At 32.5% G+C, this 27,562-nt stretch overlaps 1 protein-coding gene across 2 annotated transcripts; it reads left to right on the top strand.

The window, feature by feature from the left end:
• Positions 1 to 330: 330 nt before the first annotated feature.
• LOC121119943 (uncharacterized) lies at positions 331 to 27,562 on the top strand. 2 transcript variants are annotated; one of them, XM_040714786.2, is made up of 6 exons: positions 331 to 917; positions 22,724 to 22,955; positions 23,016 to 24,016; positions 24,086 to 24,265; positions 24,909 to 25,309; positions 26,594 to 27,562. In XM_040714786.2, exons 1-3 carry the CDS (start codon positions 610 to 612, stop codon positions 23,832 to 23,834), a joined length of 1,359 nt encoding a protein of 452 aa, XP_040570720.1. In that variant the 5' UTR covers positions 331 to 609; the 3' UTR covers positions 23,835 to 24,016; positions 24,086 to 24,265; positions 24,909 to 25,309; positions 26,594 to 27,562. The 2 variants fall into 2 exon arrangements, with proteins under 2 accessions (XP_040570720.1, XP_040570721.1); XM_040714787.2 differs by lacking the exon at positions 331 to 917 and adding an exon at positions 19,794 to 20,002.

Here is a 27,562-nt window from a genome sequence, read left to right as displayed (position 1 = left end):
ATTCCTGCGGACGTCGTTTTATGAGTCAAGACAACATGGAATATCCACTCAACGTTGAAGACCTTATGTCATCGTCTCTATTATATACCCACATTTATAAAAATTGGAATAATTTTCCTAATTTTAATTGAATATTTTGTGTACTGTACAGAATATATATTTGTAGCTTTACAATCTACGTTCAGAATAATAATAACATAAATGTGTATTTAAAAAGAAAAGAAGGGATGAAGGAAAAGCACACGCCCGTAACGGTATAATGCAAGCCCGGCTTCTTCTTCTTTTACCAGAAAAGAAAAGGAATAATAATAATAAGTAAACGCGCATCATGTTGCCGGAAAAAAAATATGTAACTAGTTCTTTAATTCTGTACTTACTTAGTTAGACTTTTTCGATCCTAACGTTCAGGTGCTGTGCTGTGGTTAGTAGTGGAGTTATTATATAGCAAACAGTTTTTCATTCAATTACTATTTGCTTATCAGCTGAGGAGGGGGTATTCTTCAAATATTTTTCGTGATTTGTGCCCTTTTTGTGATATACAAACCTATTGTTAACTTCCCCCTGGATGCGGTTTTGAGGGAGGGTTTTGCTTTCAATAGCAGCAGGAACATGAAGGTGGAAGTGAAAGAGGAATGTAAAGGGATGGACTATGAGGACTTCCTTCTATATCGTTGGTCCTCCCTTGCTTTAGGTGATGGTGAATCCTCTTCCTTCGAAACGTTGTTTCCTCTCTTCCCGCCCCCTGGAACGGATAAAGGAGGGATTGGCAAGAAAAAACATAAAAAGTGTCGTAACTGCAAAAGGAAAAAACGGCGCCTTCTCAAGGAGTCTAAGAATGAATGGAAGAAATTAATGAAGAAGGCGTTGAGTGGCGCAGATGAAGGGGAATGCGAAAATGGGACTCAGATCAAGAGAAGGTAAGATATTCGTGGACAGTTTTTTGTTGTTTTTTTTTTATCAAAGAGAGTACAAGAAACATCTTCTATTAAGGGAAACGAAGAAGAACCATGTTCTTTTTATTCTTATTATCGCTCTCTTGTTCCTCGTTCTTTCAATTCTCATAAATTAAAAGAAGGAATATATAGTCATTATCCCGTCAATCTTTGTCGTTTTTTGTTTTTTTGGAATGAAAAAAAAATGGTTTAATTTTCTACAGAAACAATAACAACCGGCTACGAAAAATAAATAACCAACCATCCTTCAAAATTAACAACCCCTTCCATTCCAACTATATCTCAACTAAAAATCCCTTACCATTATAACAAAAAGAAATACGTGAAAGCAAAATTATGGGACCAACATTTTGTTATTTAAAAAAAAATTAACATCTGGAGCTCAAAAAGTAGTCATGAAAGACGGAAAAATAAAATATAATCGATATAAACATCATTACCATTAACTAAATAATAAAAAGATGTGACGTCACACAACCCCTCTCTTTGGGGATAAGGATCTTCCCTAGCCACACCATCATATTTTGTGTGTGAATGTTAATATGTAGACAGCTAAACTTGAGGATCAGGCCCCCCGCATCCCCTGAAGGTATCAGGCAAATAGTTAGTACAAATATAGGAACATACATAAATGGGTTATCCAAAGGGAAAATTGTCAAATTCAAAGGATTTTCTATAAAAAAGATATTCGTATATGTACATATTTTGATTCAAAAGAAGCGAGTATTATAATCATAACAAAGGTGTTGTCTACCACTTTTGGGGGGTTTGATCAGGACCACCCATGTGCTGGCATGTTCCATGCCTTTTATATAATATTTTTTTTCGCTTATCTTTATTATTTATGGTGGAAGGAGCGATAGGCAGACAAGATATCTAATGAAGTCTCCGTCACAAAATGATGATTCTATTCAAATGAATTCATCGTTTGATCTTTCTTAGATATGTATATCCTACGATCCATGTACAAATGTAGTTATTCTCCCCAATCAAAAAATATCCTTATTTTGGCTAAATTTAATTTAAATATTTTTGTAAGTATTGGACAAAACGATACGGAATGTCTAGAGTTGTATATTTTAAGCATTTTGACGTGTGATTTTTTTATATAGTATTAAGCAATTAGAAAAGTGTTTTTATTTTATTTTATAAAGCTGATAAATATATATTTCTTTAATTCTTGAGGAGATAACATCTAAAATAACCACCTGTACGTGTGCTCATGAAATATAGAGAGTACCTCTGAGGATTTGTTGTTGATAAGTTATTATTATCATTGTTGGACTCAGAGTAAGATTGAAGGTCGACAACGGAGTTATTACTTCCATGATCATCGCTGGATACGGTTTGGGATGTGTGATTATTTCCTTTCTCTAATGGCTACTTGAAGCTAATTAAATAAGCAGGCTACTTAGCTAAGCTGCTCTCGGCCTTCAAAGTAATCTTTAAATGTCAGAATTATGTGAATTACTAATCTTATCTTTAACTCAACACAACCTCTTATATATTATTTTTTTGAAAGAGTACTTAAAAATATGACCTAAAATGGTAGCAGGGCTTTTTTTGGTTGCAAATATCGAGTTACTTTGGTACGTAGTTACTAGATTTAATCCTTGTTGGACTCAGAGTAGAATTGATGATTGATATCAGAGTAATTCCTGCCAATATCCTTGCTCGATACGGAGTGGTATTTGTTTGTTTAGTTCCTTTGTCTAATGATTTCTCTCAGCCTTCAAAACATTCTTTAAAATGTCAGGAGTTTCATGTCAATTACGGTTTATTTTATAACATACCGGTAGTGTCTAAAATGGGCATCTCTATTATTGGGGGTCACTCATGGCTTGGTCTGTTCTCGTTTCGCCTCTTTGATTAATGATGATTGCTCGCTAAACATTATTTTGTATTCATTTACATATATATAAGCTCATCAGCATGTCTCAATTTAGCATAAATATAAATTTCCGTACATATTATGAACATTTTCTGATGATTCATTCTTGTGGTTCATCATCATCCCCTCTTGCTCACAGAAACATAAAACACACAAAAAAACAAAACAATGATGATTTCAACTAAGCAATAATAATAATTTATCATCGGAAGATGATGGAATCTTTTGTAAACGTAAAAATAAAGATGGAAATTGAATTACTATTTGTAATGTACTGGATACGAATCCCCTCATGATTTACCAACAATATCAATGGATATTATTGATATACTTAAAAATGATTTTCAAGGCCATGACGTAGGATCAAGTTTCAAGTGGAGGTCTTATGATAAAAGACAAAAATAATATTAAAAGTTTCTTATCTTTTAGCGGAAATTTAATTTTATTTGATAATCTATAATAGTCATAATCCCATAATGTCATCATTCAATGTAGAGCATAGTAGGGTAATTTGAGTCTCAGCGAAACCCCTCCTTTAGTTAGTCAGGGTAAAATTATTTCTTTTCTTCTGTTTTCGAAAAGAAAATAATAACTATTTTTTTTTTTTTGCTTTTGTAAGTAGGTTTTTTCTTTCTTTTCTAAAGGGTCGTTCGTTTACTGCCTATAATTATTTGAAGGTTTGAATACATTCATAGATTTCCGGTCAATTCAGCTGTTGTGTCTTAGTCATCATCATTATGCTATTGAGGAGCACTGTTTTATTACATACAGTGAACTAAAAATGAAAGAAAAAGAGGGAAGCCGAATAATCCATAACGTTTTTAAAGCTCAAATTTCTTTGGTGTTGACTCCAAGTCAATTTTTTCCCCCGAGTTTTTTCTTCTTTTTCCTTTCTTTCTGTTTCTATCCTCCCTCCCTTCCTCCCTCCTTCGTTTGAATGTTGCTGTCTGACATGATGATGCAAATTCATCTGGTAATAATTAATCAAATTATACCAACATCGACATATAACATGTAAAAACATGTTCAGATAGTATGTACAAAAATCCTCACCATGTACCATGTAGCAATTTTTATACACATATGAACGATCATATTACAGTAACCGGGAGTTCGATGTCTCAAAAAGGTGTTTAGTATGTAAAAGTAGTTGTAACTACTAGTTATTACTACAAATTGAAACCACAGTGAAGTGGTTTGTCAAATGCTATATATTTTTTTCATGTTGACCTATATTTTTGTGGCCAACTTTATGTGTTGTAGAGATCATAATTACCGATCAGGCTGACCAACTATTCATTTTCCTCTTTTAATTGGCAATAAACTAATTAATTTATCATGCAATCTATTTTTGTACAACTTGCAACCAAAAAATACGATCAAGCATTTTGAATGAAGACTTTATTTCCTAATTGTGATCAGAACAATGCAATAATTTAATATTCCCTCAACAATCGCTATATTACATATTGATGATTTAATTATAATATGATCAATTATTACTTTGAAGTATTATTTATCACATGATAAAGTTCAAATACTTGTAGTTAAATACTCATAAATACTGTATAAATTTGTAATTTTAATAGATCGGAATGAAATGATAGCATCCATTATTAATTACATACAGTATAACTCGATCATCTTAGTTCATAGCTCAAACAAACCCTCGAAATTTGACTTGAATTCTATAAACAAAGTATAGTTATTGTTTCAGTCATCTGAAGCTAGATGGCGTTGTTAGAAACCATCATTGTATACTGTGTTACCCTTATCATTTAAAAAATACAAATGTATAGCTACGCTTTTAATATATGTTATATTACTAAGCAATATTATAATACTATTTAGGATTTTAATATGATGAAATGTATGTAATTAATTCATTTTAAAACTTGTGGAGAAATAATGTGATAATGAAAGTCGTCTGGGAGTACTTTAGAGAGAAATAACAGTCGGTATGATTGAGTTGTTTGGCTAACTCCCAGACAATTTAGAGGCTTTTTTCTGTTTCTTTTTGGAAGGACGTGTGTTTTTGCTGTATTGTCGTACTTTTTGTGTACTCTTTTAGACAAAGAACACGAGTACCAACTAAGACATGGGAGTAAACTTACTCATGTTTCTATGAGACGTACAAATTGCAACTTGTGCAGTACGGCTATAATATGTCAAAAAATATACAAATAGAATAGATAAAAATGGAAAGGGTTCCTTCATATAACATTTACTCAATTCCCAGAAAAGTATTGTAGTTGGTATTTTTCATCGCCTTCTTAGTAGGAGTTGATAATAGGGAAGAAACCATAAATTAAAGTCTGTTCGAGTGAGTGAATAAGTAAGAAAACGCCAGAGAGATAAAGTTGAAAATATATATATTCGTTTAAGACGAAGATGTATTTGGGAAGGGATTACGTTTATATTTATTTATGTATGTATATGGGACGGAGCTGATAAGTAGTCATGTTGGTAGTAGCCAAAGGGGATTGTCCACGATGGAGAAATAGAGGAGGTTCAAGAAGAAGAAACCTTCCTGATGAAAAGAGATTCAAAAGATTATTCATGAATGGATTAACTGAAAATTAAATTTCCTCCCATTCCTTTTGATCAATAATGAGGAGAGAAGCGCAATCATCGTAATAATAAAAATATATTGTATTGGACTAATGATGCTTTCTTCTCTTTTGACTCAATGCAACCTCTGGCATCCTTATTTTTTGGCAGAGATGTAAAGAATATGACCTAAAATGTATGTAACACTTTTTGAAGTTGCAATTAGAATAGTGTTTTATATTTGTTTTTATTCTAGAAGAGCGAACATCCAAGTATCCAGATGATTTGTTGCGTAGTTATAGTAGTAAATCCATTGTTGGACTCATAGTAGAGTTGAGGATTGACGTCAGAGTAAGACAATGTCCTTGCTAGATACGGAGTGGGGCGTGTGTTTATTTCCTTTCTCTAATGGCTGATTGAAGCTAATTAAATAAAATTTGACGACAGCTAAGCTCCTCTCAACCTCCCAAATACTACTCAAATGGTCAATTTTTGGTTTCTATTTTACCATTCTGGCAGGTTATATTTTATACAACTCTAAGGTATTAAGTTCATTTGTTAAAAGTAATGCTGTGTAGACTCGAAAATGTATATATTCAATTGCTGATGAGTCGATTTTCACATTCGAAAAAACTTAGTCGATTTCATATTTTATAATTGAGTCGGCTTAATTGTATTTATCACTAAACCTCTTTAAATATTTAAAGTTTCCTGCCGCTGCTGTTCTCAAGAGATTTTCTAATAAATCAATATTTTTATTTAGCTTTGTCCAATTTTCTCCCAATAGATAGACTAGACATTTATTTAGCACGGTATTGTTACGTATTGCACGATCTTACAGACATTAAAAAACACTATTTGGCATAAGTACTCATTTGGGTCACCATTCAATTCAAGAGACTTTTATTATTTTCGCTTTTTGGGAAAAATTTGTAAAACAGGTAAAAATAAATAGGTGATTTGGTCAAATTCAAGGCCGGCTTAAAAATGTTAATTATAAAATTTTTGTAGAAAAAAAATAATCCTGGGAACGCTCGCTTTACTGAATAGGAATTAATAAATGGACAGTTGGCACTCGTGTAGCTACTTAATTTAATTTTTCTGCTGTTAATATTTCGACTCAAATCGATACAAAACTGGAAATCCTGCGTTCTTCTTCTTTTTAACTCCATGCAACCTCTCACCTCCTCTTTCTCCTTTGGGGGTTCTTTTTATTAAAAGTGTGTTTTTAAAAACAGATTTGCAGAATGAGAATATAATCTATTAGCCTGTCACTATGAGCACGTGTTTTGTTTCTCCACGGATATGCCATGTATAGGAAAGATGATGTCATCAGAGTATTGATTTTTGAGTCTCCTTCTTTCATCTTTGTAGCGTATTATGTTTAAATCTACAACAGATTTTGGGGGTCTCTTTAAATGAATAATAATGGCATACACATATGATATTGTAATAATAATACGTACATAATAAACATTAGTACTCAATGTTCCGTTCAGACGGAAACTTTGATAGCTAGTTAAAGAGAGAAAAATAAAACTTGATAAAAATATATATATATTTTTTTTTTTTTGAGAATGTCACTGTAATCTTCTTAACGATGAGAGAAGCTTAGACGAACCTGATATATATAATATATATACTTATAGTCCTATCTTTTCTATACATATGTATTGATCCAGGAGGGAAGACCTTCTTATTTAGTTAAGGTACATACATACATATGTTGGGAGTTAATACTAGCGCTGAAATCACGGGTTTGTTACTTGGGAGCCTGATTGGAGTAAATATAGATAAATTTCCAAAAATAAACATATATATAGTGTTGTGTTGGTCCTTATTTAGGGCTGCAGTCCAGTTCAGCCTCAGTCCTGCATATCAGTTCACAAACTGATATATTTTGCTCCTTGATGACCTCACCAGGGATGATTGTATCGTCATAGTTACACAACCATACCATTTTATTGCTTAAATATTCTACGGAGTCTAAAAAAGTGGGTAAAGGGGCTATGGCCTTTTGGCCCTTAAGGTTCCAGCACTACTGCCTTATCACAAAAACAATCTTGATAATTAATCAAGAAAATGAAAAAAATCAAAAACAAATTGTCCACTTAATTTTTTTACATGATATTTTTAATTATAGACTTGGTATTTCTAATTTCTATTATGAGTTGATATATCTACAAATTATACTATAGTTTAAAAGCTTTTTTTAAATTATTAATGTGATTTAATTTGGCCCTGATACTACCCACTTCAAATCAAATCTATTAATTGGGACAATTATTTTTTTATATAAATTAAGTACTTAACTCAAATGCTTCATAAGAATATTCATTTGATAAAAATGGACGATAATTAGTGAAAGATAACATATGTACTCCACACTCAATTTTGAGAAGAATCAGTGTAGCTTTCTTTTGTGTTGACGAGTCCCTCGAATCTATGTTCGATTTATGTATATAAATAGAGTACGTGTACGTACTTAATAAAGATGAATTTCATTTTAATTGTAATTGATTTATGTCAAAAATGTTTCAAAAATATATACTTTTTATAAAATGTATATGCATAGGAAGGGAAGAAGGTACTAGGGAGGAAGGTTGTGTGCTACTGCTAGAAGAGGAAAAAAAGGAGTTGTTGGAGAGGGGTGCACCCCCTTATTATCAACTTTTCTTTTTGACAAGTTGAGTCTCAAGTGATTACTCTCTGATGCATCAGGAGTGTATTGAGGAAAGAAAACGATGATGAGCTGTAGTTTTGATGATTCAAAGTTTTCCTTTTGTTATGCGAATGAAGGAAAGTTATACCTTTCATAGTATTGTAAGACTTTACATCACATTTCTGCAAAACTTTGAAAAACCACTATTTTTTGCTTATTTATAAACAATTAATATTTAACAGACTAAAAAATATTTATCAATAAGTACGCAACTTTTACTCCCATCCTTAAACACGCAACCTATCATTATTTTATCTAAATCATTTTTCTGTCAATGCATTGATAATAATCATGGTCGTCTTGTCAATTTCCATTTCTCTTTCTTTCTCCCTCTGTCTTTTCCCTGTGTCATCATCAATCACGAATTCAATCAGGCTGATATATATATTTATACATTTCGGTTCTTTTATGGAGCCAATGCAAAGTTATTCCACCTACTCTAGAGGACTATCAATCATTTATCCGCTCAATAAGATCTTGGATGAAATGAAGCCAAAAAGATGAAAGAACAAAGTTGAAGATACAAATCCCCATTCTTTTATTTAGGGGGGTGTTATTTACACGGTTCGAACTAATTATTATACACTATATAGATGTGTATGTATAATATTATACCATTATAAAATAAACTGCCCTTATTAGCAGACGTGGGAAGAAGTGAATTTAGGCACTGCAAGTCCAAGTCTAGTCTCCATGGAGTCCATTTCAAGCCCCGCAGAAAATAAAAGATACTCTAATTGCAAGTACTTTCTAGTCCAAGTCATGTTTCGAGTCTTTGATTGTCTAATCAATTCGAATCACAAGTTTCTATCCCCCACCTTACTTATTAGTTGTGCTTTGAACGTTGATTGGTTGATATAGATTCCTTTGTTGTTCTGGGAAAGTCATTATGCCATTTATAAGTAAGGATTACAATCAACCTATTACCACAAAGATTCAAAAATAAAGCAGTAGGTATGAAAAAGATGCAGGTGAAGTCTTGACGTCACAAAGCAACATATTTGTATTTCAAAAAGCCTTATTTTTTAGTCAATAACTTGATTTAATCTACGGATGTATACATATTCACGCACAAGAGACCAACATACTTTGATGAAAGCCAATTTGTTCGATCGTGTGGATTCTTTAATGAAGTTATATAAATAATTGCAACATTTACTTCTTCTTCATTTTTTGGGAAAAAATCCCCTGATCTTTGAGAGTTTTTAAGGCCCTGCTCATAACTGAATTTGAACTTTTTGTTTTCTCTCTCTCTTTGAAACTGAGAAGGTTGAGAGATAAGTATAATCAGTGATGCATGTCCTGTATGTAAAAATAAACCTAACCTAAAATGAGCGTGATGATCCTGACAATTTGAAGATGGGAGACCAGCATAGCTGGTCTGACGTTATATTAGATCAACTGCAAGCAGTCGTAAGAGAAAATAAATATATATAAATCCGACTCCTGATATTGCAAGGGTTTATAGGTAGGAATCACTTAAATGTGGATCCTCAATTCTACTCCGAGTCCAACAAGGGCTTAACTTATAGCTTCCGAGCAAACCATCATTGTTACTCTCAATTTTTCATGAGCATACGGGTGTGTCTTGACTTTATACTTCGATGTTCCCTTATCAAGTATTAAATAATAAGGAAAACAGCTCAAAACCCTTTCTCAAACTCCCAACTAGAAAAATCCGCTCCCGCTTTCCAGGACATATTTTATACACCTCTATAGTTTGCTATGTCCGATAGTATACACTCATATTTTCCTTGTCTCTCTTGTTGTTAATCTCCATATCATCTGTGTTCAACAATTACGTCATTATAATTGAAAATGACAAGATCTAATCGTGTATTTTTGGGATTATCAATAAATGAAGACAATAATTGGATATTATAATTTTTTTTTCCTTCATGAAAAGAGAGAAAAAAGAGTGTTTCTTATTTTCAATAAAATGGAGGTCGGCGACAAATTGTAAGGGGGATTTTCAGAGACACAAGAGGAGAAATCCAGAAATATCGACCATCTGTTACCTTGTAATCTATGACGATGAAACAACAAGGAAGAAATAAAATAAAAACGTTTCGCTTCTTAGTCAAGAACTTGGACATTTTTTTATTTTTTATTTGTTGTAAAGAATGTCGCTGTTCGTTCCACGCTCACATAGAGGGAGAGTCGTCCCCCAAAACGTGCCCTATGATGAGATTATCCCTCCAGAGAGAGAGAGGAAGAAAGGAAAATGAATTCATATTTTTTTATTATTATTATTTATTTATGAGTTCCTTTTTTTTTTTTGTTCCGGAAGCAGGTTTTTGATATTCAAAAAAGTTTTTGATAAACTTTTTAAAGTTCTCTTACTTTTCCATCACCCTATCTTTTTTTTTTTTGAAGAGTACCCATTTTGACTCCCTCTCTCTTTATACAAGTCACAATTTTTTATTAAATTTTAAAATGAATATTATTTATTCGGGAAACTTTTTCACGGTTATTATTTATATGTAAATTTATTTCTTTTAAATATATATTGAGAGCTGTTCATTTCAAATGTACATATTTATATGCGTTTTCTGGACAACTTCAAAGATCTTCACATCTGATAGTAAATAACAACAGAGGTGCACACCTGAATATTAATAACTACTATCAAGAGTGACAAATCAGTTTTTGTTTTTCAAAGGAGGGGACTTATAAAACAACGGGGATTGGATTTGTCATTTGATGTACAAATATTGGCAATCTATTTGGGATGGGATGAAGGGGTTCGTCACTTTTGAAAATAGAATAGAGGAGGTTACAATTCGGTAAATGAAATTGAGAAATAAATTAGAAAGAGACTAGGAATGGGGAAAATAATGTTTAATTTGCGATTTTTATTTATTTCTGATATTTAATTATTTATTACTTTTCTAAGTTATGACCCCCACCTGCCCCCCCCCAAAGGAATATTTGCTTTTTAGTAAAAAATTTAATATTTGAAATTAAATTGAATTTTTCTTATAATTTTTCCAAAAAAATTATTTTTCTGTGAATAAAAATATTTTTGAAATTTTTTTCAAAAAACAATTTTATTTTGAAATTTTTTTCAAAAACAATTTTATTTTGAAATTTTTTTCAAAAACATTTTATGTATGAAATTTTTTTAGAAAAATTTAGTGAACTACTTTGGATCATAGAATTTGTCTTGTCAAAAAATTTAAGTGTCATCATAATTCTCGAGATGAAAAATCCATTTTTTGCAAAAAAATGTTATTCTTTATATTTAGTCTCTTCTAAAAAAAATAATTGAAAAAAAAGAAAAAAACAATGGGCCAACTCCCCGCGCAAACCTGAAATCCTGCAGACGCCCCGGATGACGTCATCATACTATAATTTGTCCCCCCCCCCCTCACATGTATATACATTCTGGCGCCGGTGATCAAAGTGTGCACAAATCCTCGAGCTCTGAGATACTCTGATTCGATACAATCATATTGACTGCACTGAATCTATTATATTCCATCCCGAAGCGAAGTTGGAAGCACTCTACGAATTTCGGGTATTATGCTTCATTTTCTTAATATGACTGATAGTATCTGTACGTCTATTTATGTACCGTATGTCTGTCTTCCTTATTCTCCTCTAAAGTTAAGGAACCATTCATTTCAAAGAGTACTCAAATATTTTTTTAAGAATCTAGGAAGTGAGGGGGGAATATTTTGCATTTCAATGTAATGATTCATCATTCAAATTATAATAACGAGGATATAAACATGAGATGTTTGTCCTTTTCCATAGTTTAAGTGCTTCTGAGCTACACGTGCAGTTTATGTTGTTATATTTTAAAAAATATGTTTTTTGTCAAAAAGGGTTTTTTTCTATACAAAAAAAAAACGAGGGGAAAAACGTTCTTCTTTTCTTTTATTTTCCTTTACTCAGCTTCTAGTCCTGTGGAAAAAAAGATATAAGAAGAGATTTTTATCATCCATTTCGTAAATAAATCTTTCTGTCATCCTCGGAGTATGGGAGGAGGATGAGAATAGCTGTCCACCCTTCATTTTCCTGGATGATGATGATGAACATACCTGCTCTTTCTTCTTAAAATTCATGACAGAGACTCCCGACAACAAGTTGAATTAATACGTTCCTTTCAAAAGGAGGTCAAAAGTGCAATCATAATAAAAATGATCACACAAAAAAAAACATCAAGTTTTTAATGGCCTCGTAGAAACGGATCAATTATATATTGATAATTATGTTTTGAAACTTCTTTTTCAGAAGGAAATAAAATATATTTCCTAAAAAAAATCGCGCGCGCGCGATAAATTCGTTCGACTCCGAACGCCTCTTTCATTATTTAAATATCATATCCCTGCCTCACGACAGAAGAGGATGCAAATGTCGATCGTGTCGACTTCTCCTACCAAATAAGGACGATAAATAATTAATTACCAACCATTGTATTGTTAACTAGATGTACAATATAGAAATTGTAGCGACAAAAGATTCCTACATTTATATGGAACAATGCATTTTATATTTCGCCAACAGGAGGTTTCGTTTTTCCCTCTTTTCTTCTTTCCTACCCCTAATTATTCTTTTCTTGTTGTGTTTTTATTGATTTCCCTTCTTTTTTTTTTCTTCCCTTTATTTTTTTCCCATTCCTCCCTTTGATCAGAACTCTCTGTTAGTACACGTTTGCGACGCTAGAGATGGTGGCGCCGATGGTGGAAAAGCATCATAGTATCCTTCTTTTTTTTACCTCAGTGATAACCGGATTATATACAGTACTGTGTATTAGAACTTCTGCGCCTGCTAGATGGAGATTCTCCCCTATATAAACATATGGTCCCAGAAAAGAAGAAATAAACGAAAGACTTAAGAACATTATGAAAGAAATTTACTACTTTTTTTAAAATAAATAATAATATTGTTTTTGTTTGACAAAATTCGAAAAACATTACTTCTTATAAGTCTCTCAGAAAAGAATAATTAAAAAAACAAATGGTGTTTTTTTTTAACTATTAAAATAAAATGAATTATGATTTTTTGAGCAGTGTCGGCTGGCTATTCAGAAAAAAGTTTGGAAGGATACATTTGACCCATGATATTGAAAAACCTTGCAGAACAAGTACTTTTGAGTAATTAACTCATAAAAAATGCTGGAATAATTTATAATAGCTTATACTATCAAACAGGGTCATCTAATGGACCTTACCCTCGGGGCGGGATATTTTTAATGACTCTCCATAATAATAACAATTATATGATTATTATTTTAAAGTACTTCTCAATTCAATAAAAGATTCTTATCTCTCCGTAAATTCCAGCGCAACTCTTAGCGTTTCTTTTTCTTACGAAAAAAAAAAAGTACTCCGTCGAACGGCAACTTTTTCTCGCATTATAATCATCTATATCACAAAACCTCTCTCTTTCTTGTAACTAAGATCGTATCAATCTCCCCCATGTCTATGAAAAATAAGTAATGTCTCCCTTGAAATAACAACAACCCCCGTCGACCCCCGACAACACCGCCACCCTCCGCTAACCAACTTTCAACAACATCGCTAGACAGGGAAAAGGTATAAACGATACGAATACATTTAAAAAAACGAGCGCGCGAAGAAAGTTTGGAGAAAGGTTGCGAGGAGTTGGTTCTCTTTGATAAATGTTCCGAAATTTTATTTACAAAAAGGAAAAGAAAATCGTTGATATTGGATTTCTGTTGCGTTTAAATCCACGAAACGTTTTTTTTTTCTCTTTTCTTTTTGTTCCCGTATTTTATTTTATATTTTTTTTGGAGGGGATATTTCGACAGATTTCTGTATAGACTAGTTTATTTTTTCAAATGAAGACCAGTGACACTCTTTAATACTTATAACTACACTATGTGTGTGTTATTCAAAATCTTTGGAAGCATGATTCGTTTCGCCTTATTATTTTTTTGGTTGCTTTCATACAATATAGATCTCCCCCCTCCCTTCCTTTTAAATTACCAAGTACGGAAATTAAAAGCAGTCAAATAATGATATGGCGCGCAACATCACATCAAAAATTTTTACTCCGATATTCATGTCAAGAAAAATGTAAAAAAATCTGTTTATTATAGTTAAATAATGAAAAACTAAAGGAAAAAGAAATAACGGGTGGCTCTAATGACTATTTCACATGAGACAATTTCTTTTAAGAATGAATGAATGAATGGCTACTGATTTCGAGGATGATAATAATGATTTAAAATTCAAGAAGTGATTTCCTTATCATTCATTCCGGGTTGGGGTTTTCACCCAATTAATTATTGACTTATTTAAAAAAAACTTTTGAGTAATCACTATATCAATTTGGGGCGTCTGGGAGATGTGAGGACAATCGTTTTATCTTATCACTGAGGCTACGCCCTAAGCAAAATAGTCTAATTTATGCTTATTTTAACTATTGTTGCCTTGTAGTTTTACTCAAACGCTGAAAAATAGTCAACAATTTGCTGAAAATGACTTCTACTCGTCCTAAATATTTTGGGAAAACTCAAATTTATCTGAACTTAAATAATTAAAACTCGCAATATTTGATTTAAGTTAGTTTGGGGATAAGTTTTAGTCCTTTAATATTTTTAAGAAGTAAAGTTCGAGTCTTTAGTTTTCTTTGGAGTATGTTCAAAGCCCATAATGATGATTCAAGGTCTATAGTCTTGATGCTTTTTTTGAATTAAGTGTAAGCTAACTTTTGAGTAGAAGTTAAGTTACGAGTATTTGCTATCGAGTTCAAGTGGTATCTCACGTCTGTTTTCTTACCTCAGTCAATAATGTAGTAGCAAATTTTTTGGAAGGATGTGGGACTAAAATCCTTTTGTCAACCTAATATTTTTGTGTTTTAAGATATTGACCGATTCCATTTATGATCTTTATGGGTTTTGGAATATGCAAGGAGGCTATTTATTTGTGAAAGTTGTAATATTTAATGTTCTGAATCAAATAGCGAGTCTTTGCTATCGAGTACGAATGCAGTCTCAAGTTTTCAGGATATGGACTCATATCCAAGTTTAGTTGCAAAAGTCTCCAATACATCACTCCACCTAAGTCAAATTTGTATTCCTTGACGTACTGAAGCATGCTCAAAAGCTCGAACCAACTGAAAACGTACATTGGTATATTGGCCTTACAAAAATTCAAACTAAAAAACTTTTGACTCGAGTCCAACACTACTTATTATTAATATATAATTGTTGTGTATTGATTGAGATACGCAATGTTTGTTCAATGGGACTGGCGTTCATAATTATAACCCTATGGTATCTAAGGAAGAACGTTAATTAGAGCTGTAGAACGGAGGTACAAAGAATGAACGGCACGACAACAATAAGAATGGAGTTTGTACTCGTAATTGCTGTTCTATATAGTTATACTCCGCTGGCCTGGTTTTTCCATCCTGGAAAAGCGACTAGATTATTTCAATTATTATACATAAACCATCCGGGGTTTTTTCCTTTCTTATATATAATAAGGGCCACAATTGATTTTAATTACCCTGTGTCTTGTCAAACTCTTAATTACTCTACGTCATGAAGAGAAGGCCCTCTCATGATAACAAGAAAAAGTACTCAGATGACATCTCTATATATATAGATATATATTTTTTTTACATGAGAGGAACCGTTTATTAGGATTTGACAATCTGATGAAATAATAATATTATTATTTTTTTTTTTTTAATTGTGGTCTGTCAACACAAAAACAAGCTGGATTGAACGTGACATGATCAGATGATTACATATGCATTTATCATTGTTGCTATGTAAAATCACTTATTTTTACGTAACCCAGAACTGCCCAAAATGTGTAGTCCGTTTACATTTGTTCCCCATCTACACAAAAATAAGCTAGAATAATTTGGATCCAAATTGAGTCAGGATTAAATTTCATTTTATTCTGATGAGTTTAAATTGCATTTTTAAAGTAGCAAAAATGCATTTTCACAATGTAAGAATTAGAAAAGGTCATATCGGAGACAATTTAAGCCCCATTAAACTATAGTTAAAATTATTGGGTATCTCAAAATTATACCAAAAATTAGAATATAAAGCCTATAATTGATGGAACTATGCCTTTAAGTATTGTTTTTGTGTTAATTTATCTCATACATATGTTTTGTCTAATGAATTGACTTCTTATAATATAAGAATATGAAAGGACTCTCTCCATTGTGCTATGTATGTCTACAATGTACAGGGCCAGTAATCTTATAGAAAGGGGTTCTTGTTGAGTAAATGAAAAATAAAAGTGAGAAAATAATAATAAATGAAATTCGGGAATGAGAAAGGAAACGGAAATTTATGTACTTTGAACCCACATGGTTTGAATATGTAAATTACGATTATATCATCACGTCACACATACATATGTACATGTATACGAAGCAAGAAATTGATATTTTTATTTTTGATAAATGACCAGGGAGGAGGATTTTTTTAAATAAAAAAAATGAAGGAAGATATACTTTTAACTTATTAAAAAGTTTTAACAAAGAAGTTTTTACCGAAATTTAATTTCAAATTCATTATTACTACGCTGAGATTATAATAATAAAAATGAAAAGAAACATTAAGTTGTGAATTAACACACACAAAAAAATCTTGAACAAAAATCTGGAAAAATATAAATGTCTAATATATATTTTTTTCTATATCATGCATGGACTCTTTTTGTTCAATTATAGGGTTTACATTCAAAATTTTGGGATGAGTTAAGATAGACAATAATATTGGATATAGTTTATTGCCTTCATTTTATTTATTATACTTAATTTGGCCCCGATATGGTCGTTCAAATATTATCTATCAGTTACTAATGATTTCAATGTGACAAAGAATTTTTTCTACATTAGATGTAATTTGCGACGTCTTGAAAAGATGAATCAGAATAATCTGATAATATAAATTGACTATAACTATATAACTCATATAAATAGATAAGATTGGAATACACTTTTGTTGATAAAAGCCAATAATGACTCCCAATAATAAAAATATATGTATTTGCACATAAATGAATCAAATTACGAAGCAATGTTTATCCGACGATGTAATTTGATATGATTGTTTCGAAAGTTTTATACCAAAAGAGAGGGGTTTCTTTTAGTTTTTGCGAATATTGTATGTACTTTTATTGTGTCAGGCAGCCTTTGCTTGGATAAAAAGTAGAAGAACAAAACCCCAAAATCAGTTGGTATTCATAGTTAGCCCATTCTGACCAACTATGGAATTCTTATTCAATAATTGCTAGGAATTCCTCCTTAACAGGAGCTGATTCGAATTCAACCAATCAACGATCCGAACTCTGATTAGGGGAATATAAAAAGAAAGATCGAAAGCTTTGTTTACCTGAGATAACGCCATGATGTGTATAATGTGCAGTGATGAAAATTGGTGGCATTTTTTACTCGTGCATTTTTTTGGAGATGGCTAACTATAGAGTGAACTTCCTTTCTACTTTCATTGATATATCCCTAACCAGGGGCGTTTTTAAGAAAAAAAAAATCCAAAAATGTCAAAAATCAATAGCTGTTCATAGAAAATTAAATTTTTTCGAAAGAAATTTCCTAATTTAATTTTATAGAAAAAAAAATCAAATATTAAATTTCAATTTGACGATTTATTGCAGCGTTATAATTGTAGATCCTTGTTATACTCCGAGTGGAATTAAGGATCAATGCCAGAGTAATTCTTACCTATGTCCTTGTTTATCCCCATCTTACCTTCCTCCCTTGTGACAGCTGTTTATAGCTGATCTAATGATACGTCATGACAGCTTAGCTAATATCCTCTTTAACATAAAAAAAAACGAGTTGTCATGTTAGCTTTTGGTTTCACTTTTCGGAGCATGCCCAAAATGCTCTGGATTAGCGTCACTGGTAATGTGTATATCAATTTAAAAACCAAGAAGGTTGGGTGAGGACCGGAGGGGGGGGGGACTTTTAAGTTTGTAGAAAAAGAAAATGAAGAAGAAAACAAGTAACTAAGGGGGAAAATTGAAGGGGAAATTTCTTCATCATCATCATAAAAATAATCCCCCTTCCCAATTTTTTTTTAGCATTTTTTTTATGAATATAAATTGCGATATGTTGTGTGACTAAAGGAAAGAAAATATGTATGAAATTATATTATATATAATGAAGGAGAGGTTATTGCAAAAAAGAAAAGAAAAAAAGATGGACTCCATCTTAAATTTACTCTATCCCTTTCGAAATGGCGAAATGAGATGAACATCGCTTTTAAAGATATATTATATTTTTTAGCAAGAATGTTAAACATAGAGGGAGAAGAAAAATTTAAAACACAAATCCTGATATTCAACAAAATATCCGTCTAATACCTTCCGAACCCTAATGCAGGTCCGGTTGTACCGTGAACGGATCCCTTTTCTTTGTTGTCTTTTTCAATATCGGATTTTTTAGTAATGTTTCAATTCGGAAGTATTTTTTTAAATGATCTTATTTATCGGAAAGTAAAGTGGGTTTTTTTTTTCCCCTTTTTTGAACAACTTTTTCTTAGTATTTATTACGTTGTTTAAGGAGGAAAAAAAGAATGCTATTTTTGAAATGAACTATTTTAGAAAAGGCCCAGCTCAAAATTTCACTCATGTTGTTTTAAAAAAAATATCTTATTTACAATTACCCATGTCTTGAAATATTTATTGGAAAAGCCGCAACCCTCTGCATATACATACCAATAAATATATGTTTTTTTCACTTAAAAAAATATAAATAGTGATTTGGTTTTTAGGGTTCTTATTCTCGCTTGAAAAGAGATTAAGTTTAAATTTTTGTGGTTCTTATTTCTCAAGTTATCGCATCTTGTATAAGTATTACTCAATAAAACCCCACTTTTAGCCCACTTCTGTCAACCAATACATGTTTTGTATTATTTTGAATGTACATATAGTCTTTTTTCGCTTGATAACAAAAAAATAAGAAGATGAAACTTTGCTTCATTTCAATAAAAAGAGCGAAATTTATTCACGTTTGCGCTCAGATTAAATCTTTAAGACACCCTCCATATAAAAATCAGTTTCAACCCATATTTTTCTAAATATAAGATTTGAAGGATCTTTCTAGTATATATTTACAGATAAAAAGCTGTTGAAAAGAGGGGGAAAACTTTTCTACTTCCCTTTTTTAGATCTCTTAATGTAATGAAATAAAAACTTATGAATTCATCAGCTAAAATAAATAGTCTTTGTGCGTTTTTTCTCTTATCTGTCTTCCTTACATTTGAATATATTTAAATAAATTGACCCTCCATATTTTTTTTTTTTTTACAAATATATATATGTCTATAAATGTAGCAATACTCTTTTTTTTTTTTTCCTCCAGAGGGAATTGACCAAGCTTATTTCCCGTTCTAGAGACGTGCCTTCATAATAACTACTACCCTTTACGAGTCTACTGAGACGTCAATTTAGATAGTGAAATTTGTTTAAATTCTCAGAGGTTATTCAATAAATCTCAACCGTGTATGAGTGGATTTGAAGCCGTTATAGACATAGACATTATAGGAAGAGAGGAAGAAGACCGTTCGTTCTTTTCTTCTTCTCTAGATTCTTGTTACCCCTTGAGGAAAAAGTAAATAACAAAGAAGGAGAAGGCGTGCGTGAGTTACCGCGCACGCCTTATTTTTTAATCATATTTCCGTGATAAATCCATGTACTTAAATGTTTAAAGTAGTTTATTTTTGTTAGTAGGCCAAGGAGGTCCGTGATTTTTTTTTTTGCATACGTTAATTTATAAATAAGATATGTTCAATTATGAGTGTGTGTGTGATAGTGATGATCCTTTATTGAGAAAAATGTGTATTGTTTATGTTTAAATCTCTTTCCTCATAGAATAGAGCCAAAAAATGCCTTGCTATAGAACCAAGTTTGCAAAGTATGGGTAAGGAAAGATTTAAAAAACTATTTGAGCCGTATAATTTTTGTTTCTATCCCCCCCCCCTCCTTTTTTTCTTTACTAATCAGGTACTTTCATATTTCCATCAACACCATGATTATATAGATGGTGAAAATATGTGTATATTTTCTCTTTATAAAATAATTTATGGGACTCGGCAAATTAATAAATAAGGAACAACACACACAAAAAAAAAATATTGAAACGCCCATTGAAAGGAATTTTTTTTTCCAATAATCGTATTTCAAGTGTTTTTGCGTGTGATGGAGAGGTTATTTCATCCCATTCCCCCTTACCTCACCTTTTATAATTTGAAGTCTATGAAGGAGAAAAAATTATACTTCTCAAAAAGGTTTTTTTTTTTTTAAACGGAGAATAGAACAAAATCAATCAAGTCTCTTCTAGTGAAAAATGCCCCCGTTATTTACTAGTTTTTCCCTCCTTCTGAGGGACAATATATCCCTCCCCCGTCTTGATACACATTTAGGACACTTGGAGGTGTACTATATGTCTGTATAAATACATTACATACGTATTTATGTAACATATAGAAAAGTTGAAAACGCATGCGGAATGGAGATCAGGCATTGAATGAAGATTTTTCTTTTTTTGTTGTATTTTACCAGGTGGGAAATTTAAAGGAAAGGTGATCGATCCCTTCCCAGTATAATATGTAGGTTGTCACGCAATTCCAAATGCAAAAAAAAAAAAAAAAACCTCCATCCTCTTACACTCTATTGCTTCTTCTCTCTCTCTCTCTCTCTCTACAACACGAATCTTTTACATTCTTAATGAATTCCAATCTCTGTGATTTACTCAACTGTTCTTCTTATGCAAAGTACCGGATGCGGTTTTCTTGTCCAAAAGGTATCTTTATCGGAGGAGTCCATCATAGAAAGAATTGGTAGCTGGATAAAATGGATATTGATTTGTTGCCTACTATGGACCGGATGCGGTGTAGCAGAGGTTGTGTGAGTTATTTATATATATCCAAATACTTTTTATAGGTATTGTGGTTTTGTACGAGACTAAATGTCATTGATGAATAAGCTTTTTATTGTACAAAAGGGAACTTTAGGGGAGATCCTTTAGATTTTGGCAACTTATTTATTATTTTGTGTTGTGTCGGTCCGTATTTTAGGACTAAAAAAGTACATTCCAGTCTTAAAGTATTCTGAAGTTTGGTCCTTGATGACGTTAGTCACCTTTATTTAGTATTGTTGTAATCAGTTCTAATAAGGGAGTCCAAAGGACTGGTCCTAATACTAGATTAGACCGAAGAAACAAGGCCCAACGCAATACTGATGCCTACTATGAACCCGATGTTGTAAGACAGATTTTGCGTCTGGTTGAAACTCCTATTCATTGTTTTTTCGATAATTAGTGTCCTTTATTTATTTTAGTGTGTACATTTTTTTGTCCAAAAAGGAGCTTTAGTCCATTCTAGTAGGTTGTTGTGTCCTATGGATCGGATGCGGTTAAATATAGGTTACATGGCCTTATTATAAGTATGGTTGTGCTTACTTTCGAGAACTCGTGTCCTTTAATGTTTTGAGCGAGTATTTTTTAATTAAAAGCGATTTTTTAATAAGTTGACTTCCATCTTTTATATTATTGTTATTATTATTATACTTTTTTTTAGGACAAAGAAAAGGGAGTCTCAAAGAAATGCTCCAGAGAGAATTAGAGATAAATATACATTTATATATGTGCGAGTCGTTATAATAATAAAATGACGGTCATAAAACTTTTTCTCCATTTTCTCTTTCCTTCTCTTCTTTCTAAACACGGTAGGGGCGTGTTGTCCCTTTCAGTGTCCTAGTATCGCCTCATCCCAAGGATCCCTTTTTGTTCCTTCTTAAACGATTGCTGTCAAATCGTTTCTTTTATTTTAGAGCTATTTTATTTCCTTTTTTTACGATGGATTCCCGCGGATTTTATTTTCTTTTATAACCACCCTTCGACTCTTTAATTAAGAGGAAGCTACAAAAAGAGGAATCCCTTGTGTATAGGAAGTGAAAGCCTAGTATAACGTCTGTATATGACAAATATACAGACTATGTACACATATTTTGAGATGGGTTCAGTACTCCAAGGTCATGTTGTTTGTATATGTAAAGATGAGGGGCACTTAGAGTCCATCATCATTAAAGAACAACCATTTTTTGTAGGAGGTTGAAATATCTATGTGGACAAACTCTTTAAATACCTCTACGGATGACACAAAAAGTTTGAACTTCTTATCGATAAGGAGGGGGGGGATTCGAAATATGTATTTTATTTCATTTTTTACTTCACAAAAAATATAAACAATTATTATTTTATTTTTTGTGTTCAAAACCTACATCATTAAGTGAGATTGAAGGAATAACAAAGATTGGGGATAATAAGAGTCTAATGGTGTAATAAGCAGGTGAAGACAATGATTTTTTTTTATACTGCTCCTTCCCTTGATAATCTCTCTTTTTCTCCTTATCTCTGATACAAGTAATATGGATTATATATAAACTCTACGCAGTTGAGCAAAATTGTCTCACCGCCCCTTTCCAGTGTAAATTAATTTGTTTTGAATTTATTGACTTTGATATATATATATATATTCCAAGTCCATTATGACTAGGTGTGTCCCTCAAAAAATATGATCCCATAATCTAAAAAGCCCTATAAAGATAATTTTTTTTAAACAAATTCTTCTCTTATTTCCAGCTTAGTCTCCTCCTCCTCCTCCAAGTCCATTCGCTCCCTTCTCTCGGACTCTTCTTCTACCTCGGGTATCAGTGATGATCTCTCCTCCGACTCTGGCTCCAAGTCGGTAAAACAAACGCCACAAAACGCTCAAAATGGAATTCTAAGTGAAACGTCTGACTACCAAAGATCCACACCTAGTCCAAGAGATGAAGGCCTCTACCTGGAGGAGGTGGCCTCCATGGCATTCCAAGTGAGTTTTGGTCTTCTTTTATGTAATATTTCATATATGTATATATCTTCATGATTACAGGTCCATGATGAGTTTGTGGATTCTCATTTGCAAAAACCAGACCTTGGTTTCGAAGACTACTCCCCTCTCTTCTCCTCGTGGCCAGAGTCTCCCAATGATCGGAAAACCATCTATCTTCACAACCAAAAGCTCAAAGTCCTTCCAGATTTTGTGTATGATCCCAAAATTATGTTTCATCGCCCTGAAGTTCTTCTCTCTCCCATCAAGAAGGAAGAACCTTGTGAAGAGAAGAATAGTATTTGTGGCGATGGGGATGTAGGAGGTCTGTTAACTGTAAAAATGGAGGATTCACTCCACGAATCCCATCAACACCGCCCTCACCACCATCGAAGGAAACGCAAGAAGCGGAAACGTGGGGATTTTCCTTCAGCCTATTGCAAAAGCTTCATGCAGAACCTTATTAAACCAGCACGTTTTCATTTCTTCAGTGACTCCAAGACCCAGGAGTCTATTTCATCTTCTTCGTCTTCTTCAACCAACAAGTTTTCATCCCTTCCTGGAGAATCCCACAATCCCTTTCTCCCCATCTGTAAAAAGTCATCCTTCCTTTTCGGAAACGATGAGGAATTTGATGAAGCTCCTCCGATTCTTCAATTAGAGGATTATGAGATTGAGGAAGAAATTGGAGTCATACTTCATCCAGAAAATGTCAAACTTCGCGTCACAGATGAAATTGCTCCGAGTTCCTCAGATGAGGAAAAACTATTTCAAAAGAGCATTGTCGAGCTTCAAGAAGAAGGAATGGATTCAAATTCGAGTACATTGTCTCTTCATTCTACTCATCTTTTTACTCCTTCACCAAAAAGGAGGAAGACCTAGAAGAAGAGGAGGAACTAGAAGGGGACATTGAAGAAGAGGAGTCCTCTACGTCTCCAATCCCCATCATTCCGAGTAAAATTCGATTCCCATCTCAAAACCTTCATAAAGGAACCATTGACTGCAAATGGGAGGGCTGTAAGCACTTCTTCATTTCCCATGGAAAACTATCCGATCATCTTAGAGTAAGTCAGACTTAAAAACAACAACATTTAAGGTTATCTATTTATCGCTTAATTTATAACTCTTTTCAGCTGTATCATGTGGAGAGTCAGTTCTCAGAGTCTACTTTTATCTGTCTTTGGGACGGTTGTAAAGTCTATGGTAAAAAGTCATGCTCCCAGTCATGGCTAGAGAAGCATGTCCCTACCCATGGTGGAAAATATTCCTTCTCTTGTATTGTCTCTGGTTGTAAAATGCGATTTAGTACTGAGGTGAGATTTTTTATTATTTAATAATAAAAGCAATGTCATTGTAGACTCAATAGTTTCAATACCTTCCTATCAATGTGTATGTCTGTATAATTATTACTATTGTTTCCTGAGACCATTAGTCAAAGAACTATCATTAGTAGAGTTTCTACCACCAAAGACGAAATAAGCTTGCACATCTGCATGGCACTGTTATTCCGTCTTTTGTCTCTAAATAGTGGAGCTCTATCATTACCATTATTAATTTCAACGTCAAAACGGCACACACACAAAAAAGTTATGTTAATATTCAGCAAAGACATTAAGCAGCTGTATTAAGGAGGTTCTTCTTTGGTTATTTCCTCTTTTCTTTCTGAATATATGTACCTATGGTATTTTAGTATTCATGTCTTAATTTGATTCAATCTCTATCAAATTCGTTCAAAAACGTCTGAAGAATGAATAATAAAAAGATACTCAAAGAATGAAAGAAAGGATGGGAAACCTTTTCTTTATCCGGTCGGTCTATTCGTTTTGCAAAAAAGGATATACTCATTTAACTATCTTATAATCATAAAATATTCATACGTGATCTTACCAAAAAAAAACGTCTTATTTTATAATATCAACTCTGAGAATAATTCCGCAAATCCTGTTTCTCTTTCAGAAATTCCTTCAACGCCATGTCAACAACCACTTCAATGACCGAGACAATACCTCATCATCGGATCAATCCTCCACAATGGCCAAGAAAATCCTTGCAGAAAACCCCTCAGAGTCATCCAAAAATCTCAAACGGGCTGGAGTGAAACTCAAATATCGAAGAACCGTGTTCTCAGCTCGGATATTTGATGTTTTCGATATTGGAGTCATGTCTTCAATCAAGGCTTCTGTTCTGGCGTTGGAGAAGAGCAAACGAGCTTACTCTGTTGAGGAGGATTGGGAGGATGAAGGTGGGGAGGATGTGATTAAGTTTACTATTGCCTCTGTGAAGGGATTTCGAAAGAGAATGAATTCCGAAGGGATCTCGATGCGGGAGGCTCTCGTGATGTGGGCTCCAGAGAACATGTAAGTACTGACATTTTAAAAATTGCTCCTTGTGAGGTCTTCTGGTTATTCCTTGTTGTTGTTCTACAATGAAGTAATGAGACTTTTGATAAAGATCTCTTGACTGGGGTTAGCTCCAAAAATATATTTATTTTTTTTCATTTTGGAAAAGGAGAGAAAATTATGTACAACGATATAAAACTGACGCGTGTCGTCATCAAACATAATAAATTGTTTTACTTGATATGAAATTATTATTTTTAATAATAAAGACATAATTGTAATTAAAGGCAGGGGGAGTGGAGGTATGTGTGTGTGTATGAGGGGGGGGTAGATAGGTAAAACAAAGAAAAACGAAAAACAAATACTTTCAACAAAACGAAACATTAAACAAAAAAATGTACTTATTGAAGTTCCTTTCTTATTTGAAGAATATGGTTTTAAATTAGTGTTGTCAAGATCAGGACCGTTGTCCAGGCCGCCTTAGCATAATGGTAGGCCCTGTGGCATATTTTGCACATCAGTTCTTAACTTGGTACTCCCCTTGACTAAGCCCAGTTTATTCCTTGCATTAAATCGGCCCTACCAATTGGACAGTTGTCCCCTATCCTACGGATATGGCAGTTGAAAAAATGGGATATAAGTCGGGAAATTTGTTGTATATTGCGTTAGAGTCAAGGGTCTTTTTTAATTCAATAACCAGGGAAAATGAAATGTATTTATTAAAAAAGTAAATGTAATTCAAAGGAACATGTTTTTTTTTTCGAAATTTAAGAAAAATGTTAAGGACAAAGTATAAAAGTTTGTAATTACTATACATAATTATGTATTATTACCTATAATTATATGTATCTTAGGTGTAGTACCTGACATTGCCTGGAGTTAAGGCGTTGACAAACATACATATTTTGCTTCTAGAACATAAAGGATAAATCCCCAATACATCCTGGTCCGTTGATCATGAACGCTCTCACACGTAGCTACCTACTCGATACTTAAACGTCCTTAAACTCGTTGCTAAACCTAATCTAAAGTCAAATTCGCTTTTGTAAATGTTAAAAAATGTCCTATTTTTGATTTTTTTATATGAGCTGAACTAAACGAGATTTAATTCATTTTAAACGGGGCTAAAAAGTCCCGCCCTTCACAAAAAGATGGCCCTATTTTTATTTTTTTTTAATTCTCCTCATTTTCAATTAATCCCGACCTTCAAAAGGCAGCTGTCAAAATGTCATGACAATCTATTATTTAGTAGATGAGTTTTTGCTAACTGTTAAAATTAATATAATATTATTTTTTACATAGATTGGAGGATGAATGGATCGAGGCCACAGGACTGAAGGATCTAGAAAAAGTTGTTCGACTACGTGAACTACCCGTGGAGTCCAGGGATGTTCTTGGAAAGGCTCTTTTTGGATCTAAAGAATCCAAGTCACGACGAAAGCGGGCCAAAACCCTCGTTGTATCTTGATTGATCTCAGAGGAGCAATTTAGCTATCATCTCATTAAGATATATATATATATATATATATAACAACCAACGGCTATTCCACCTATGAATATTTGATTATATTTTTTTGTTCAAAAAACTGTGATATTTGAAATATGAAAAAAAAAAAACTTATATATTTATATATTTTTTTTAGTACCTGATTTTTTTAATTTTTTTCTTTTTTTTTCTAATATAATTTTGTCACTAATTCAATTCATAGTAATTGATGAATGATCTCGTTTTAGTTAGGACATTTCAATAATATTATATAATATTTTTTTCACTTTCATAATGTATTTTTTTATAAATTTTCTATCCACTATTAGTTAGTTGTTAATACAAAAATGTATGTTTTTTCGTTCTGTTGGTTGTTTTTTTCTTTTTTTTTTACAATACCCTTTCGATAAACCCCCAACCCCCTTACGGAGCAAAAGTGCAATAGTTGTAATTATGCTATCAACAGGAGTTAAATAACTAGGCAGAAATTACTTATAATAACTTATAACCTCACATTTGTTTTTTGCATCTTACCTTCACACCTTTCAATTTGTTAGGAAACGAGAGGGAAAGAATGAGCAATTAACTAGAGTTTAGTATCATATTTAGAAATATAAAATAAAAACCCTGGAAACGTCACTGCCAAATTGTACTTTAATTGTTATTTTTTTACTTTGTTTTTATGTCATTTTATATCACTGCCATACACAAACTAACTCAATGTTGATTTTCTTCTGTCAAAATACATATGTAGTACTGCCATGAATAAAGATCTTAATTAGTTA

Source organism: Lepeophtheirus salmonis, chromosome 6 (genome assembly GCF_016086655.4).
Source record: "Lepeophtheirus salmonis chromosome 6, UVic_Lsal_1.4, whole genome shotgun sequence".
NCBI lineage: Eukaryota > Metazoa > Arthropoda > Copepoda > Siphonostomatoida > Caligidae > Lepeophtheirus > Lepeophtheirus salmonis.
Note: the sequence above shows the minus strand (reverse complement) of the source record. Positions and strands in the feature narration are given on the sequence as shown.